This window comes from Megalobrama amblycephala, linkage group LG16 (assembly GCF_018812025.1).
Source record: "Megalobrama amblycephala isolate DHTTF-2021 linkage group LG16, ASM1881202v1, whole genome shotgun sequence".
Lineage (NCBI taxonomy): Eukaryota > Metazoa > Chordata > Actinopteri > Cypriniformes > Xenocyprididae > Megalobrama > Megalobrama amblycephala.
The window spans coordinates 35,074,975-35,095,186 of NC_063059.1; the positions used below are offsets into that span (position 1 = coordinate 35,074,975).

Below are 20,212 nucleotides of genomic sequence, written 5' to 3' on the forward strand. Positions count from 1 at the left end.
GCATGTAGACAGCTGCAGTATTAAAAAGTAAAGTTTAAAGTAGAGCTGCTAAAAATGACAACAAAGCCAGCAAAGACTGCAGTTCAGTCTCCATGTTATTGTTTACACGGTCATCAAGGATACGCAGAGCAAACATTGGCAGCCACACCATCGTTTTCAAAAGTCTCCATTTTGGTCCGTTTATACTGAAACACAACCCCGGTGTTTTCAAACCAAAACAGGCTCTGCAGCGCTTTTGAAAGTTTACGTTTTCAAGGGTCGAAAACGCTGGAGTAGTGTAAACGACAGGCGTAACCGTAGCAAAACTTAAGCGTTTTAAAACCAAAACGCACTAGTGTAAAAGGGGCCTCAAGATAATGCATTTAACATTGACACCAGTAAAAAATGCGTTCCAGGGGGTAAAATCCACGTTTTTGGCTGGGTTCCCCTGGTAAAATTCACATTCCAGGGACTAAATATCATAAATTTTTGGGGTCGTTGAACAACAACCCGCGGCAACAGTGTAAAAGTAGCCCAATTTGCAGGAAAACCATAGACTTGGCAACACTGGTTGTCTTGTAAGACTAGAAAGACCATTAAAAGACAATTGACTATTGAAAAAGTCAGCATGAAATGGAAGTTGCAACCATATTTTCTTCCCTATTGTGACGTATATCCAGGCTTAAAGCAAAGCGGCTTTTGTCCACTGGGAATTAATTGGATTGTTAGATCATTATCATTTGCTATTACAAGAGCACATGATTTAAAAAATAATAATGTGCACAGATAAATCATTAATAATAACCACTTAAAACTGACTTCACAATTAACATATTTACAAACAAACATATCTAAGATGCTTCAATGTATAATTGTATTATAAATATGTTTCTTGTATTTGTTTATGAATGTAAAGCTCTGTACTTACAGAGAACATAGATTTACATAACCAAATATGTACTGAGTTATAAATAACATCTGTAAAACTTTATAAAGGGTACTTGAACTATAAATTTACTTGTCTCATTTTTTTTTTTTTTTTAACTATAGTACACCCACCAGTTTTACAACACATAAAAAATAATGATGTGAATGAGGACCCGTTTTGCATGAGAGAACTCTATGTCCCTATGTCACTTATGTCTATTTTGTTATGAAACCATACTTGAATAGCTCAAAAGTTGTGTTAAATATGTAAATTAGTCATAAGTGGATGAATTGTCAATCATGTTGGGGGCATCATGTACTTTGTGTCCAAAGGGGCCTTTGAAAATCCCTCCTGTAGAATGTGTTACTGGAGTGTCATGGACCATGACACCTCTATACTAATTACTTAAACCTTATCTTTGGTGTCACTGTCACACTTTAATGTTCAAAGAGAGTTAAAAACAAGGTCGAGCTCAATGAAGTTTAACCTGTTTTTAATCCCAACAGCCTGGGCAGTGCTAATGTTGTGTTTATCATAACAATAAACTGAAAACTGAAACAAAAAGAACCGCCAGAGCCAGAGAGAACTTGTCCTCTGACGGACATTCGCAGCAGGTAAGTACAACAGCAAAATATTTCGCCTGTGTGACTGTGTGAGTTCATAGTTTACAGACTGTACAGTGTCATTAACAAGAAATGCTAATAAATAACCTTGTGAAATATGCGTAATACTTTTTTAGCACTGCAAAAAAGGTTTAATTTACTGACATGAGGACTAAACTTGTAGCATAAAATAACATGCATAGTTCTGCTAACTTGTCATGAATCTGTTGCAAGCTTTAAATATCTCAAAGCTTCTCTCAAAGCAAAGAAATAGTTCTCAGTTTAAAAATTTATTAAATTAATTTTGAAATAGATACTGAAAATATTTGAATGCTATCAAGTTGGTAGAGATCAATAGGAGTGTTTTTTATTTTAGTATCATTGATAAATTTTGAGAATTAGATTTTTTTTTTTTTCTGTTTTCATTTTGATTTAAGTTAAAGTTAATATTTTTTTGTGTTACTGTCATTTTGTCAATAAATTTAGTAAATATGTCTATATAGTACTTTTTAATTTTAGTTTATGTAGTATTAGTTATTTTAGTTAACAAACTAAACGAAAATGAAAAATGTCTTGGCAACTAGCTGTTTCGATACAATAAGTTTTATGTTACTTCAGTTTATGTTTATTTTATTTAATTTCAGGTAGGCTAATGAAAACATTTATTTCTTCACACTTGAAATCAGTACCAACCATCCATGCAGATCAAACACAAATGTAATCATTATTTAACAAATGTTAAAGGTAGTACATCTCTAGTAGCGGTTAAAAAACAAAACTGCATTTTGCGTATGAACGTTTTGGTTGTGCTTCGGCTCTGCATGAATGTGCGGATGAATATGGTGCTCATAAAACATTCACTATTAGGCTTATGAGGGATATATAGCCAGTTTAGATGTAAAGGATCTCAAGCTGACTGGCTGAAAACGTTACTGTACCAGCTTTACCACAGTAAATCCAGCACAGCGCTACAACAACCATAATGAAATGACCATTAATAATGCTTTACAATGAACTCTGTTAGAGAGCTACATGGCAATTCTGTTCAATAAAATACCTTACTCACCTGTTGAGTAACAAAACGGCATCTCTGTGTCACTTTTACATTTCAAATCCCTCAGTTCTCCAAAAAGCCAAGCCAATGTTGATTCTGATCAAAGACTATAGAATAACACAAGACGTGTCACTCGTATTGTTTTGAATGGGAGAAAGTGTAACGCGCAATATGGCGGAATAAGTCCCGCCTTCTAAATAAGAGCCAATCGCCGACTGGTAAAGTCATCGCGTCACTTCAGCGGCCGTTAGAATCACCGGTTTCTATAGAAACAGTCAGACTCGCGCCTCCTCAGAGACGCGCATTTAGGTCTGCGCATGCGCATTAGCTTGATCCAGCCTGAAAAATAGTTTTTTTTGTCATGATTCGAGCGTTTAGAAACTAAATTTATGAGCTGGTTGTTGTTAGATTTCATTGGTGATTTCAAATATGAAATTTAATCGTAAGGTTGGCAAACAGTTTTGGAGAATTTGATGTTTCCCCATTCAAAGAGATTGCATGATGCCCAGGATGCCCGAGAGGCGTTTCAAAGATGGCCGCCGAGTGAAATGACTTGTCTTAAAGGGACTTTGTTCTGATTTATTACGAGTTTTGTCATGTTCTCTTTTTGCAGCAGACTCTCCTCTGTTTGTAATGTGTTTTTGTTTTTTTTAACGGGTTATTCCCCGGAGGTTGGAGATTTAGCGGCTCCATGTCAACCTTTCTCGCTCGTTGTGGCAACTAATCTATGCCCCTCCCACACCATAAACGCGTCAAAGTAGCCGGAGCATCTTTTCTCCGTTTACGGATATGACGAGACATGCACGGGCTACTGACGTATGTACACAATTTCCCGCCAAAACCATCCCGACAGGTCTAAAATAATATGCTTATCTTCAGGGTAAAACAAAAACACATTTTGGAAGGACTATTGATTATGTATTGATTTAAATTATGGTAATTTTGAACAAAGAAAGTTACATAATCTACCTTTAAGGAATATTTTATGGATGTTTTACCCTGTACGTTTTTACTTAGTTGCACTTAACATTGATTCCACCAGAGATATTCAACAAAGAATGAAAAGTATCCTGGTCTCCTCTATCATACCGTAACTAAATGACCTCTTTATTTACCACTGTTGGAGAAACATGTGAAATATGTGATAGTTTCAGGGATTCTCATCAGCTACAAAATCTGAAATATATTAAATTTGATGAAATTAGATAAAATATGGTGCTGTGGTTGTTTTTGATGATATTTAGCATAGTTTTCTTCATATTGTTTTTCATCTCAATGGCTCCATCCAGTGAGACCAGATGACACTGAAGGTCGAAGTTGATCCAGGCTATGGCAGCGCATCTGCTAGAGGTCCATTCACAGAACTGGACGGGTCAGAGACTGTCCCTCTCCTTATCCCAGAAGATCAGCACCAGCAGTACACCTGGAAGCCCCTGAGCAAAGAGGAACTGCTGAAGTGTGCAGGAGGACCAGAATGGAGGAAGTTTCGTTCTCGTCTTGTTCTTTGCTTCTGGATTGGTTGGCTGATAATGCTTGGCACTGCAATCGCAATAATCGTCCAGAGCCCACGGATAGCATCTCCTTCACTGCACTGGTGGCAGAGGGATGTGTTTTACTGCCTGCAGCCAGCACTCTTTATGGATGCAGACAGTGACGAGGTCAGCCATATCAGCAGTAAGTCCATATAAACAATTTACAGCAGTAACAAAAACAGAAGATTGCATCTACATTTGAGCTTTTTATCCACCATCCATTCTGAAGCTTAAAATTATACCCACATGTCAAAGTCTAAGTCAGTGTTGCATTTATGAAGTATCTCCAGAAACCACATCACAGGACATTTAGCAAGTCCTGGTTGTGATTGTGACAATGTCTAGACAGTAAATCAGACAACAAGGGTCATTTACAGGAAAATGTGGCATCATAATTGGTTATCATTAATCATCCTTTAACTTGAAAAATTTGTTGAAAGAATATTTTCCCATTGTTTTCTTTGTTCATAATGCATGTATTTGAACGTGAAATAAAATGATTAAAGGCAAGACGGAGTTACGTTAGCCTGGCATGCTAAAAATATAAGCGGGAGAATGTTATCATTGCAAAGTGGTCAGGCTAACGTCTTGTGTTTACTCCACAAGACTCATGGATAAGCTGTTTGATTTATAATTTTTAGGTTATTTTCACAAAATTCACTTAACCTGCTGTGGATGAACAAAGCTTTTTCTCAATAAATTGTGATTCCCATTTGAATGGTCAGCATATGAGGCGGCTGCTGCTCATGCTGGGAGCTTTAGATTCAATTTTGATCAAATTATTTTCTAATCGGTTGCATATTATGTCGTGGATATATCCCTCGAATGCATACTGCAGTCCCTTTTGTCTTGATGAAAAATGACTAATTATCTCCTTGAAAATGTCTGACACCGGTGCATACATACTGTAAATGACTTGCCAGACGCGAAAGCTTGACAGGCGTAGCAACAGTAACTAAGGAGGGCGGGGCTTAGCGAAGGGTCCATTGGACGGGTTTTGTTGTGAAAACCTGGCAACCCTGCTTTAGGGGCTCCATATTCACCTGTGCTATGTGTCCAAAAACAACAACAACAACAAAAATAAATAACAGAGTTGAACAAGGCATGATATTTTAATTTAATTGTTTTAAAAAATATAATTTTGATTAGATAAATGAATTCTTCAGTATATAACCCATTAAATAATGTATTTAGTAGGTTTGTAGAATTCTAAAATATATTATATATAAATTTATATATAAAATATTATAGCATTTAGTACTACTGATATTCCAATGAACATTTAAAAAATAATTTTTATAACTTTTTAACATTTTAAAATAATTTAACTTTTTTTTTTTAAGTTTTATTTTAAAATTTTCCTGAGAGTGACCCACTAACACCTCCACTATTGATAATACATAGACAATAAAAGCAGTGCGGTATGTACATGTGAAGTGTCAGTGCAGTGACTGAGTGTGAGCAGCACAGAATGGACTGTATATTAGCCAAATACATGTAAACAGCAAAAAAATTCCAGTAGTGAAGGTAATCATGATGGTGTATGTCTCACATTCAGGGGTGTCCGAGCAACTGCCCTATCTGAAATCACTGGGGGTTGGGGCAGTGATCCTGGAGGGGTTCTTCCGGCATGACAGCTCCCCACCCAACCTAACAGAGATTGACCAAAGTCTGGGCACACTTCCACAATTCACACGGCTTATCACAGAAAGCCGGAAAGCAGGCAGGTGCATTTTCATTATTAAAAAATCTATTTTATTTTGGTAGTTTTATTGGCATTCACCCTATTATATATATATAAAAAAATGCATTAAATATTCTATCTGCATGCAGTTGGATCAGGACTGCACTAACCTTGGCATTCAATAGATGGCGCTGTTTAGCCATATTACACTGGCCTCCAAGTATTGAAAATCGTTGCATTAAAATAACAAATATATCAAAGTAGCTTGTTCAAACAAATTATGCAAACTTTTTTCAGTTGATTTTAACCAGTTACATTTAATTATTTTTAGTTCTCCTCTAGTTCACACTTGTCTTCATGTGTAGTTCATCACATTAACAATAATGGACATGTTCCACATTTGACAAGCACAAAGTGTCCACATGCTTTCTGTCTTATTGTTGAACAGTATTTCTTTTGTTTTGTCATTTAAAACCTAAGAAATATCTTTTGTGAAATGTTTTGTTCTTGAAATGTGTGATTAGTATACCATTTTGTTATCTAATGCACAGTCAGTTATACATTTTTAGCTGTGTCCAAATACTGCAAACACAGATGTGCTTGTGAAACAGTGGAAGTGTGAAGAAAAACTGAGGTAGAATTTTTGTGTACAATTTTAGGCAACATTAACTGATCCAAAGATTTTCCATATGGTTCAGGTGTGAGAGTGATGCTGGACCTTTGTGAGCTGGACCTGTTTGAGCAGGAGTCGGGTAATGACACTCAAGTTTGGTCCGGTGCATCAGAGTACATTCAGGTATTAAATGTTATTGGAAAAACTGGAAGAATGTGACACCACTGTCCTTCATTTTTGGTTGGACTGCGTGTAGATTAAAGGTGCCCAAGAATGCTTTTTCACAAAATGTAATATAAGTCTAAGGTGTCTCCTGAATGTGTCTGTGAAGTTTCAGCTCAAAATACCCCATAGATTTTTTTAAATTAATTTTTTTAACTGCCTATTTTGGGGCATCATTAACTATACACTGATTTTTTCAGCGCGCCGCCCCTTTAAATGGCGTGCTCCCTGCCTCACGAGCTCTAGACTAGATATACATCGCATAAACAAAGTTCACACAGCTAATATAACCCTCAAATGGATCTTTACAAGATGTTCGTCATGCATGCTGTGTGCATACATCGAATCATGTGAGTAAAGTATTTTTTTTGATGTTTACATTTGATTCTCTATGAGTTTGAGGCTATAGTCCTTGGCTAACGGCTAATGCTACACTGTTGGAGAGATTTATAAAGAATGAAGTTGTGTTTATGAATTATACAGACTGCAAGTGTTTAAAAATGAAAATAGCGACGGCTCTCTTGTCTCCGTGAATACAGTAAGAAACGATGGTAACTTTAACCACATTTAACAGTACATTAGCAACATGCTAACGAAACATTTAGATAGACAATTTACAAATATCACTAAAAATATCATGTTATCATGGATCATGTCAGTTATTATTGCTCCATCTGCCATTTTTCGCTGTTGTTCTTGCTTGCTTACCTTGTCTGTGTACAGATCCAGACGTTAATACTGCCTTTCCTTGTCTAATGCTCGAACATGGGCTGGCATATATGCAAATATTGGGGTCATACATATTAATGATCCCGACTGTTACGTAACAGTCGGTGTTATGTTGAGATCCGCGTGTTTTCCGGAAGTCTTTTAAACAAATGAGATTTACATAAGAAAGAGGAAGCAATGGGGTTTGAAACTCAATGTATGTCTTTTCCATGTACTGAACTCTTGTTATTCAACTATGCCAAGATAAATTCAGTTTTTCATTCGAGGGCACCTTTAATAATTTAATATCCTTTATTTTCATTTTTTATTATATAAACATTACTGTGTAAGCAATTGCAGAGCTAAAATCATCTTCTAGCACTCAACCAGTGCTCATACCTGTATAACTGGTTTGAATTCGCACACCATACCAGTGTGAAAATGACGATATTCTGGCAAGTCTAACTGTCACTAGATGATTCTTGTAAGGATTATTGTTTTATGTCAATATTTCTGTCTACATTTTGTTTATTATTGCTCATGTGATATTATTTCCCTCTCCAGTACTCATTGAGGTATTGGCTGGAGTATGGTGTGTCTGGGTTTGGGATCTGTGATACAGACGCAGCCTTCTCCACAGAGGTAAAACTGTCTGAAAACACACTGACGTGTCTTGTTTTGTGGAAAAAGTGTGTGGGTTTTTGATGATGAGGTGCAGGTGGTTAGGGGCCCATACACAGTGACTTCATAAAAATCAATGTGCATTTATGATTCACAGACTCTAATGGAGTGGAACGTGCTGATGCAAGAGTTCAGTTCACAAGATGATGAAAGGTATCAAGTTTTTCAGCTAAAGTTATACTGCCAATCACACAAAGTCAATTTCTGAAGGATAAACTCAAGTCATGGTAAAATATAGAAGTAAAATGGGTTGCGAACACCCTTTCATGTTGACTTTAAAGGGATAGTTCACCCAAAAATGAAAATTCTGTCATCATTTACTCACCCTCAAGTAGTTCCCAACCTGTATGAATTTCTTTTTTTCTTCTGAACACAAAGGAAGATATTTGGAAGAATGTCAGTAACTAAACACATCTCGCCCCCCATTGACTACCATAGTATTTATTTTTCCTACTATGGCAGTCAATGGGGGGCGAGATCTGTTTGTTTACTGACAATCTTCCAAATATCTTCTCTATTTTAATATCTTTATTTTCATTGTGAGCCTGCAATACATAAAACTCAACAAATGTCTATTAACCTGTTAACTGTCACATAGACGTAAAAAATGAAAGGTGCCGAAGAACATGTTTTTAAAAGATGTAATGTAAGTCTAAGGTGTCCCCTGAATGCGTCTGTGAAGTTTCAGCTCAAAATACCCCATAGATTTATTTATTTATTTTTATTAATTTTTTTAACTGCCTATTTTGGGGCATCATTATAAATGCGGTGATTCAGGGTGCGGCCCCTTTAAATCTCGTGCTCCACGCCCCAAGAGCTCGCACTTGCCTGAAACAACATAAAAAAAGTTCACACAGCTAATATAACTATCAAAATGGATCTTTACAAAGTGTTCGTCATGCAGCATGTCTAATTGCGTAAGTATAGTATTTATTTGGATGTTTACATTTGATTCTGAATGAGTTTGATAGTGCTCCGTGGCTAAAGCTAACATTACACACTATTGGAGAGATTTATAAATAATGAAGTTGTGTTTATGAATTATACAGACTGCAAGTGTTTAAAAAATGAAAATAACGACAGTCTTGTCTCCGTGAATACAGTAATAAACAATGGTAAATTTAACCACATTTAACAGTACATTAGCAACATGCTAACGAAACATTTAGAAAGACAATTTACAAATATCACTAAAAATATCATGTAATCATGGATCATGTCAGTTATTATTGCTCCATCTGCCATTTTTCACTGTTGTCCTTGCTTGCTTACCTAGTCTGATGATTCAGCTGTGCACAGATCCAGACGTTAATACTGGCTGCCCTTGTCTAATGCCTTGAACATGAGCTGGCATATGCAAATATTGGGGGTGTACACCCCGACTGTTATGTAAGGTAAATTCAATTTTTGAATCTAGGGCACCTTTAAATTAACTTAAATTATTGTAATTCATGAATGCTTTGGAAAGTGAAACTTTGTATTGTACTAAACACCTTTTATTTTATACAAAATATATATATTTTACAAATTAATTTGTACTCTAAAATTACTATAAAATCAAAGCCATATATCTAACCAAGTTGTGTTGATATCACCAAAACCGTGGTAGCTATATACCAAAAATAAGCCAATGGGTGACACCTACATTCAGCCAAAAATGGAGCCTTGAGTCTCAGACCTTTCCAACGATATGTGTTTTGTTAAGATTAGAAAAATAATTTATTATAAAATAGTGCAGTAAATTTTGTCAAATTTGAAACATGACACTACCCACAAGGGGGAGGAGCATTTCCATGCTAAAGCAATGTCCACTTTCAAAGGATTTTCACAGGATGAATGTTTAAAGGATTAGTTCACTTTCAATAATAAATATCTTGATGCATCCAAGCTTTATAATGGCAGTGAGCAGTACCAATGAGCATGTAGCTGAAGAAAGTGCTTCCATCCACATACATCCATCATAAACATACTCCACACGGCTCCGTGGGGTTAATAAAGGCCTTCTGAAGTGAAGTGATGCATTTGTGTAAGAAAAATATCCTTATTTAACAAGTTACAAAGGAAAATATCTAGCTTCCGCCAGACTGCCTTCCGTATTCAACTTACGAAAAAAACGGAACTGGCGTCGCATCAGTAAAGCTTTTTTTGTAAGTTGAATACGGAAGGCGGTATAATTCAAAATCCTTTAAGCTTTAGAATTATACCTAATTTATGTAAAATATGTGATATGGGGGGAAAAGGCAATTAAAAAAGTGTGCCAAATGTCCCGGTACTGGGACAGTGACAGTTAACAGGTTAATTAATTTGCTACATAAACTTGTTTTACGCAAGTCACGGTGACATAAATCAGGTCTTGTTATCTCATTCTTGTAGAATATTGATGGTGAGGCAAACAAAGGTGTCCAACATTACGGTTAATGGTTCACTGGTGGAGCTGGTTACAAAGTCACTGATTCCCCCATCACACCATCCGTTGTCTCCTGCTGAGGTGACTGAGGCCATGGAGGCCAGTCTGCAGACGCCACAGGGACTCTGGCCGAGCTGGACCGTGAGTGGATATGCTCTGCAATGACTTTAACAGTTTATTCTTTTAAAGTCACCATGAAATCAAAATGGACCATTCTTATGTTTTTATGTTATGGAAAATTGCAGAATTCGTGCATATATATATGAAGAGTTTGGTTCCAAAACACAATTACTCCATTTTGATTAATTTGAGAAAAAAGTTGTTTTCTTTACCAAGAAAATGGCAAGATGAAAACCACTATTTTCTGTTTCAAACTTTCACATAGCATCTTTTGGTTTCAAAAACATTAAAAATTCAAATCTACATTTTGATTTTAAAAAGTTTATTATAAAAATGTATTTTTTTCCCCAAAATGCAATAAATCCATGACAATTTTTTTTTCAAAATGCAATTAATCCATCAATATAAAAGTTATTTTTCAAATTGAAAATACACAACAAAGTTGATTCACATATATGACAGAGTCTAAACTTTACCAATATTTATCTTATATACAGGCATTTTACTAAAAATACATTCAGCCGTCGCTCCCAAAATGAATTCAACGTTATAAATTATTTGTAATTACTGATTAAAGAGTATCTAGCGCCACCACACGGTTAAATAAACACATTTGCCGAGTACATTAAAACGGCTTTTTAAAAAAGCCTTCAATGTTTACAGTGGGTGGAATGGTGCGCTGTGATTGGTTGAGCAGATATATCATGTTCTGCAGAAAAAGGAAACTGCCGTTTGTCACGTTTTGGAAAGAAAGGGAGAAAACATGACATAATAACACGACGGATATCGCATTTTGTGCAGAATTAATAAATGACTTTTCAATACCGACCAGATACAATACTGATTTTGGCGGAAACTGAATTTTTTTGAAAATGCCGTTTATCGCGTTTTGGAACCAAACTCTTCATATTTTTTTAAATTCATGAACCCTCATAATCTTTAATCAAAATAACTTTCCCTCCCTCTTGCAGACATGTTTACTGGCATGAGGGCGGGACAACCTGTCACTCACATGAGATCGACCAATAGCAAACCACAACCATCCAATCAATTCCCTATAGACAAAATCAAGTCCCGCCCTACATTTTTTCTTGTTCAAGAAGCCGTTCCACTCGAATATATATCACAATCCACCTCTGTCCAACACCCCATGATGTTTTGCGCAAATTATGAGAGTAACTTCAGTTAAATTGTAAACAATCATGAATGCAATAATAAGCATTTTCAAAAACTGAGTACAATGAGATGACATTATTCTAATCTCCCAAGTGCCTCCCGTAATCTAAAACGCAGTAGGCTTGTTAGGTCAAAGGTGGATTTGGAAGAAAAGACTATCCCAACTTCCGTTTCATGCCAACTTTAATGATTCCCAAAACGTAAGCTGATTTGCTGGTCCTAAGTGTCTCATAACCTGCAGTGTGTTTCCCAAAGGTGTCGTTAGCCATCTGTGGTTGCCAGTTCTGTCATTACTAACATCAGGGGTGTCCAAACTGGGTCCTGGAGGGCCACTGTCCTGCAGAGTTTAGCTCCAACTTGCCTCAAAACACCTGCCTGCAGTTTCTAGTGTGCCTAGTAAGACCTTGATTAGCTGGTTCAGGTGTTTAATTGGGGTTGGAGCTGAACTCTGCTGGACAGTGGCCCTCCAGGAGCAGGATTGGACGCCCCAACTAACACAGTTCAACAATTTGGCGTTTCCCGAAACCATAGTTCCAACAAACAACAGCTTTGCAAACTTGTGTGGTTGGAACTACTATTAAGTGGACTTGAATACTGTAGATCCTGCAAATACTGCCTGTTAACATGATTTTTAAAACTTAACCATTTTTGTAGTTTTGTGTAAATGAACTATAATTTAATCAACTGAGGTGTTACCATTTTACAGTAAACAGTCAGGACTAGCTAGATCATCACAACATTGCATTGTGGTTAAGCAGAGAGTTAAGTTGTTGTTCAGGAAACACGCCTCAGGTTTGCTGGTGTTAGAGGAGTTTTGGGCCTGAACCAGTTTAATACCAGCTTGGCTAGTTTTAGCTGTTTGTATTGCAGTAATTTGCAAATCACTTGACTACAAGAGAATGTTGGAAAAAATAATAGACACTTTATGTGGAAATGAAACTGTGAGGTGGGTGGCATATAGGACTCAATTTATTTCACACTTACTTTTTTGAGCTGGCAGGAAAATGTATCTGCCAAAAACATATCAGGGTGTCATTTTTTTGTGACGCATCAAACCTGAACACTTTCATTTACAGTAAATATGACCAACATGACGTCAGCATTAATTAACTACAGAAAAAGAACAATATGTAGAACCCACACAAAGACTAGTTGCTGACAGACACTTGAGTTTGATCAATGGTTTAGTGAACTATGATCTAATTTAATCGAGAGAAATGTTATATTTCTATATGGTCATTAACAAAGTTTAAAAAAAACACTAATCCCAGTGATGTTTCACAGTGATGGAAAACCTGGGAAATTCATTGGTCAAAAGGGTTAAAAATTGTCAAGGTTTGATGACTTCAAGCTCTTGACCAATAATTCATTAAAGAATTAGTTCACTTCTGAATGAAAATTTCCTGATAATTTACTCACCCCCATGTCATCCAAGATGTTCGTCTTTCTTTCTTCAGTCGAAAAGAAATTAAGGTTTTTGCGGAAAACATTCCAGGATTATTCTTCATACAATGGGCTTCAGTGTGGTTCACTGGATGGAAGGTCCAAATTGCAGTTTCAGTGCAGCTTCAAAGGGCTCTACAGGATCCCAGATGAGGAATAAGGGTCTTATCTAGCGAAACTATTGGTCATTTTTTTAAAAATAAAATAACATAAAAATGTGTATACTTTTTAACCACAAATGGTTTTGTATACAGTCAGATCAACTGAGGGTTGTTATTATAAATTATATTGATTATCACTGAAAATTGTATCATAATTCATCTACTCTTTAAAAACAATATTATGGTGAAAATGGAACACTATAACACTATATATTCTGTTTTCTCTAGTCAGGTAGAACCGATTTTCTTTCTCTCTTTTTTTTTTTTTTAAATTGCCTTTCTACTGCATAGGCAGCCAAGTTTTATTGAAAGCCCATTTTGCCAGCAGTGAAATACTTATTCAGTCTGAGTTGAATGGAAGTTTCTGAGAATGCAATGTCACTTGTGTTTGAACCAATCACAGGTGGGTGGAGGAGTCCCGTTGGAGCTACAGAGAGCAATTCTAGTCCTGATCATGACTTTACCTGGGACACCCGTCATCAAATATGGAGATGAGGTCAATCCAATCCAGGTGAGGTGACATAACCATCCTCAATAAACCATTGCTGTGGTCAGTTTGAAATTTTTTCGAATACAGTACGAATGTTTATGGTTCAACTACTTTTTTTTTTTGTGATGTAACATTTCTTGTAATCTGTTCAAAAATACAGGAACAGCTGAATCAACCGCTAGCCCTCTTCCATACTCTGATTCAGTCGCGTGCTCGTGAAGAGGCTCTCCACTTTGGCCGATTCACCTTCCTTCCCTTCAATAGCAGCATGTCGTCCTCTGGCCTCAACTCTACAGCCACACCTCCTTTAGCTTTCCTGCGCTCATGGGGCTGCGTTCACTTCCTGGTCTTGTTTAATTTGGGTTCTGAACCTCACACTCTGGACCCAGACTGGGCTCCCAGCCTGCCTGAAGCTGGGGTGTTTTTAACCAGCACAGGTCTTGACCGATTCGGCCCTGTGTCTCTACGGTCAATAAAAATGCAGCCCCATGAGGCCATTGTCATAAAACTGTTTGAATCTGACAACTCGTCCTAAGATAAAATGCTTGAGTTAGCTTATTAATGCAACTAAGATCTAAAGATGTTAAGTATTGGTTAGTTGTGTTGTCTCTCTGGGTTAAAAACAACCCAAGTTGGGTTGAAAATGAACAAACTCAGCGAATTGATTGTTTTAACCCAGTGTTTGGGTTAAATGTTTGCCCAACGTGCTGGGCAGTTTTATTTAACCCAACTACTGGTAAAAATTACTATATGGCTGGCTTAAAATGAACTGGAAATCAGACACATAATTACTCGAGGCAGCAATAATAGTCCAAATGTTAACATTTATTAATACGCAATTTACTAAATGTTTAATGTTTAATTATCATTCATTAAACTTATTAATAAATGTTCATTTCCAACATACTTTGGGTTCATTTTAAGCAAGCAATACAGTCATTTTTAAACAATAGTTGAGTTAAATAAAACTACCCAGCAGGTTGGGCAAACATTTAACCCAACCGCTGGGTCAAAACAACCCATTCGCTGGGTTAAAAGAACCCAATCGCTAGGTTTGTCCATTTTCAACTCGGGTTGTTTTTTACCCAGCATTTTTTAGAGTGTAAGAGTAAGTATTAACTAAAACTAAATTAATTGGTTTAAAATTAATAAACTTGGCAGTGGGACTGGAGTGCACTCTGTATCTTTGGAAATAATCTAATAAAGAGAAACCAATGCAAATTTAAGTTAAGATGTTTTTTTTTTTTTTATTATGGATTTATGGATTCTTATTAAAAACAGATTTAAATTGTTTTATTTATTATACAGTATGAAGGTGACATTCAAATGGGAAATGTCTTACCATCTTACCTCATTTTTGCTACTTTTTAAAATGCCTTTTATGTTTAGATTTTTTCTCTTTTTACATTTAATATTCTTACTTTCATATGTAAAAATAGCTGATTACCATATTAATACATTTGTAAAACTAAACAAAGAGTGAAATAGCCATAAACCGCTTCAATATTTATTGTGAATTTGTTTTCAATTTCAAAAAGGTTCTCATCAAGCTGCAGGCTCCATGTTACGGACAGAGATGACACATATCTGGTTCTGGCTCCCCGTTGCTGTTATGGCTTGACATCAACATTTTTATTCTATGAAAAGGCCCGTCCCTGGACATTTTGAAACTCTAGACATGTTTTTATGGCCTCACATATTTTTTATGTGCAAACAGCCAAAAAGCTATGTCTGTTTTTTTAAGGTCACATTGGTAATACGAGTTTAATATTGGTTTATTTGCACAACAAAAAAATAAAGTTCATCACAACATATACAATTGTCGTCATGCATATTTCTTGGCATCTGAAAATGCACTGCAGTGCATGTCTAACTGTGCATTATCTAACAATCATGGTGGTAACTGTTTACATAGGAGAAGAGATACAATTCACTTAAATTCACTGGGATATTTTTAAGGATGGGCTCAATTCGGTTGTTAAGTCTGACGGCCGTCGATGGCATTTGCAAGTGAAACGAGTTGAGGCTTGGACCCAGAAACGGGATTCCTTACGTCATGACTTAGACCCAGATGTCACAGACTCAAAAGAAAATTGACAGTCTGTTGACTATGAGAGCAAAACAAAACCTTATGGTTCAATAACTTGTCATGGATCAAATGGACCCTCTACACATATGCCGTAATGCAATAATCTGAGCTTTCAGAATGGAACAGAACATTCTGATTTCATTTAAAAGCTTTTTTAAATTTATAATGAAGCCAGGACAGAGGGCAAGCCTTTTATTTGGGGTTTAACTGTAACTGTACACTTGACAGTCAGGTTGTTCGTGCTCGGAAATAATCATATCAAATGTTCATAAATCAAATGTTGTGGTGGGAAGCGATTCCTCTGTGAGAACAAACTTCAGCATATGTCATCTGCAGATGATTACAGAAGGATTTAACAAACAGACAAACCTAACGCTTTTTGACTTTCTCAGTTTCACACGATCCGAATCATGATTCGATACGCTGATTCATAATGCTCCGAAGCTTCCTGAAGCAGTTTTGAAATTGGCCATCACTAAATAAGTCGTTATTTTGGTTTTTTTGGCACACCAAAAATATTCTCTGCGCTTTATAATATTAATACTGAACCACTGTACTCACATGAACTGATTTAAATATGTTTTTAGTGCATTAATGGATCTTGAGAGAGGAAATGTCATTGCTGGCTATGCAGGCCAGCATTGTTCTATTGTTGTTGACATCCGATGGCTCAGTGAGGCCTCCATTGAGAGCAAAGCCATTCAAACTCTCAAGGTCCATAAAGGTACTAAAAACACATTTGAAACAGTTCATGTGAGTTCAGTGGTTCAATATTAATATTATAAAGCGACAAGAATACTTTTTGTGTGCCAAAAACAAAACAAAATAAAGACTTTTCAACAATATCTATATGGGCCAATTTCAAAACTGCAGTCACTGCAGACACAAGTTCTGACACGTCTAGTGCATGTTGTGCATTAAGTGCTCAGTGAGATCCGTTTGCAATTATTCCTGCACTCTGCCGTTCTAGACCAAACATTATTCCAGATTTACCCTGTAAATCAATATTACTTTGAAATGAAACTGTTTCCACAAACATGCATGATGGAAAGACTAGAGGCTCAGTCCATCATTCACAGATTCTCAGATTTTACTGACCCATCCTTAAACCAACGCACATCCTCTTTTGGATTATTTTAATCTAAATGTTTTTGTTCCTTCAAATGGCCATTTGTTTACAATATTTCAGATATACTGAAACATATTTGGCCTGCATGTTATCCTCCTGTGACCCAGATGATCATTTTTGTCCTCTGAATTTCTCTGAGAAGATACATGCAAGTTTTGAGTGAATATTAAAGAGGGCATCATGTTTTAAGAGAGGCCAAATGCTTGGAAAAATATTCCTATGTAAAACATTCTTCTAAAATACTTCAACAATTTCCTTTCATTATTATTACAATATATTTTGCATTACAGTCGGCCTTATTAGTGTGTCACATTTTTGTACTATACTTACACAAATTGTGTGAAAAAATCTGAAATATTTTTTTAACATGTTATAAATACTACATGTTAAAGAATTGTTATGCAAAACCTAAAAACTGGTTATGGCAGTTATGGCAGACAATGGAATTTTGTTATGCACAATTTACTCCAAAACATTCCAATACTGTTTAAAGAGATTAAACTTCAGATATACTCAGAACTGAGATGAACTGTTACCTTCATTTTTGCAGTGACGTGCAATTAGACTCTTGTTCAATACCTTGAGAGATGAGGTGACAAAAATCGTGACAGCAAAAAAAAAATAAAAATAAAATATATATATATATATATATATATGTACAGTACAGTCCAAAAGTTTGGAACCACTAAGATTTTTTATGTTTTTAAAAGAAGTTTCGTCTGCTCACCAAGGCTACATTTATTTAATTAAAAATACAGTAAAAAACAGTAATATTGTGAAATATTATTACAATTTAAAATAACTGTTTTCTATTTGAATATATTTCACAAAGTAATTTATTCCTGTGATGCAAAGCTGAATTTTCAGCATCATTACTCCAGTCTTCAGTGTCACATGATCCTTCAGAAATAATTCTAATATGCTGATCTGCTGCTCAAGAAACATTTAATGTGTACAATTGTACAAAATATTTGTGTACAATATTTTTTTTCAGGATTATTTGATGAATAGAAAGTTCAAAAGAACAGTGTTTATCTGAAATCTAATCTTTTGTAACATTATAAATGTCTTTACTGCCACTTTTGATTGATTTAATGCATCCTTGCTGAATAAAAGTATTCATTTCTTTAATTTCTTTTCAAAAAAAAAAAAAAAAAATTCTTAGTTTTAAATCTTCTAAATCAAGTAAAATGACTCGAAATAATGTAATTTAAGCATAACAAAAAACAACAACAACTTTACTCATATAAAATGTAATTTACCAACATCAAAATTGTGGCCAGTGAAAATGCTGAGTGGCTAGTAACTTTGGAAAACCACTAGCCACAGTGGCTGGTGAGCAAAAAAGTTAATGTCAAGCCCTGCATACAGCGTAAGCTTTTTGAAGAATACGAAAGTGCAGTTTTGGCGGAAGCATGTGCAAGGCGATCATGTGTTTATATAAGCATACACAGTTGTATTTTTTTGAAAACAAACGCTAGATAAGACTCTTATTCCTCATCTGGTATCGTTTAAAGCCCTTTGAAGCTGCACTGGAACTGTAATTTTGACCTTCAACCGTCTGGAGGCCATTGAAATCCACTACTGTATATTTTTTATCAAAAATCTTAATTTCTTTTCGACTGAAGAAAGAAAGACATGAACATCTTGGATGACATGGGGGTTGAGTAAATTAAACTAATCCTTTAATACCAGGTGGAAACAGGGCCATAGTTGAACGATGTAGTTGGTGTTTCCCGAAACCATAGTTCCAACGAATATTTGCTAATTCGCGTGGTTGCGACAATGGTGCTACAATAGTGTAAAAAATAATATCTACCAAATTTTTAGCTATGGACATTTTGAATATAGAAGTTTTACATTTTAATCTAAACATTGTTTTAGGTTTTTCATCTAAATATATTCAGTCTTCGAGATGGAGCCAAACAGCATGACAAGCTATTAAGAAGGAAGAGTAATGACTTAAACTTTTATCCCTGTTGTATTCTTTCCATTAACTGTGTTTAAAGTTGGACACATATAATAGAATGAGAAAATTAGCAATCTGGATTGTTGTTTTATTGTCAGTGATGGTTTTTGTTGGCTCTCTACATGTGTCCAAACAATGAGACTGATCTATGATTCACATACTAAATCTGTTTTTAATCACTGATTTAAAGTGAGTTAACTGCTTAGTGAATGAGATAATGCACATTTTCAGAAGAACTCATTTCAGGCAAAATAGAGTAATAAATCATGGTGTTTGTTCACAGAGGAATTTTAATGACAGAACCATTTTTCATTTTTTATTCAGATGACATGATTTTCTAAATCACATTTTTTTAGAAAAAAACCCAAAACATCTGGCTCGGCAAATTTAATACTCAGTACCAAAGAAAAGATACGCAAGTAAATGTTTGCATGCTGAAGAAATCTTTCATTAATCTGCACCGCATGGCCTAAATGAAGCACAGAAGCAGTGGAGGCCTGTCTGAACAAAGCCAAGAGTTTTATGAGACACTTGAAGGGTGATTTTTGCCTTCAGTGAGTTACTAATACAGTGTCATAAATTTTTCCCACTGAGATTCTTTTTCATTCATATCCGCTTTGCCAAATCACTTTTGAGCTTACTATTCTGCCTACAGAGAGGCATTTCCATAAAGGCTTTAGGGGGAAGCCATGAAGAGACTGACAGCCTAATCCCACATTTTTAGAAGTGCTGAGATGAAAGTCCTAGATTAAACCATATTTTTGTGCATTAAGGTTAATAAAGAGGTTCCAGATATTCTGTTCATGGCTGTATTATTAGTGGTTATCTGGAATCTGGTTTGTCAGTCTTTAAGCAGAAGGAGCTGTTGAAGGAAGCCAGGTTTTAAAAAATTTAACATTCCTCACAAAAAAAAATAAAAAAAAAAAATGGGAAAAACGAAAGAAAGAAAGAAGTGAGAGACAATTGAATTTCTTATGCACAGTTTACTCCAAACTTTCCAATACTGTTTAAAGAGATTAAACTTCAGATTAGAAAGAGTGTTTGGATTATTATGAACTGAGATATAGAGCCAAGGAACTGTCGCCTCAAAAATATTTACTTTTAATTTATTTCAGTGACGTGCAGACAGAATCTTATTCAATCCTTTGAGAGAAGAGGTGACAAAAATCGTGATGACAAAAAATATTCAGCTAGCAGTGTTTCTCAACCAGGGGTCCACGGACCC

General features: G+C 35.7%; 2 protein-coding genes across 3 annotated transcripts in view; one reads left to right on the top strand and one right to left on the bottom strand.

The window, feature by feature from the left end:
• rtn2a (reticulon 2a) overlaps positions 1-2,645 on the bottom strand; it is a 39,912-nt gene extending 37,267 nt beyond the window's left edge. The window contains exon 1 of the mRNA XM_048161129.1: positions 2,576-2,645. Within this exon, the coding sequence (XP_048017086.1) occupies positions 2,576-2,597 (22 nt within the window). The 5' untranslated portion in view covers positions 2,598-2,645. The remainder of the gene's footprint in view (positions 1-2,575) is intronic.
• On the top strand, positions 1,366-14,730 carry si:dkey-202g17.3 (4F2 cell-surface antigen heavy chain). 2 transcript variants are annotated; one of them, XM_048161126.1, is made up of 9 exons: positions 1,366-1,521; positions 3,853-4,237; positions 5,654-5,818; positions 6,478-6,575; positions 7,887-7,964; positions 8,101-8,156; positions 10,377-10,551; positions 13,714-13,821; positions 13,961-14,730. In XM_048161126.1, the coding sequence occupies exons 2-9, from the start codon at positions 3,862-3,864 to the stop codon at positions 14,333-14,335; spliced, it is 1,431 nt and encodes a 476-aa protein (XP_048017083.1). In that variant the 5' UTR covers positions 1,366-1,521; positions 3,853-3,861; the 3' UTR covers positions 14,336-14,730. The 2 variants fall into 2 exon arrangements, with proteins under 2 accessions (XP_048017083.1, XP_048017084.1); XM_048161127.1 differs by lacking the exon at positions 1,366-1,521 and adding an exon at positions 3,124-3,379.
• Positions 14,731-20,212: the final 5,482 nt, after the last annotated feature.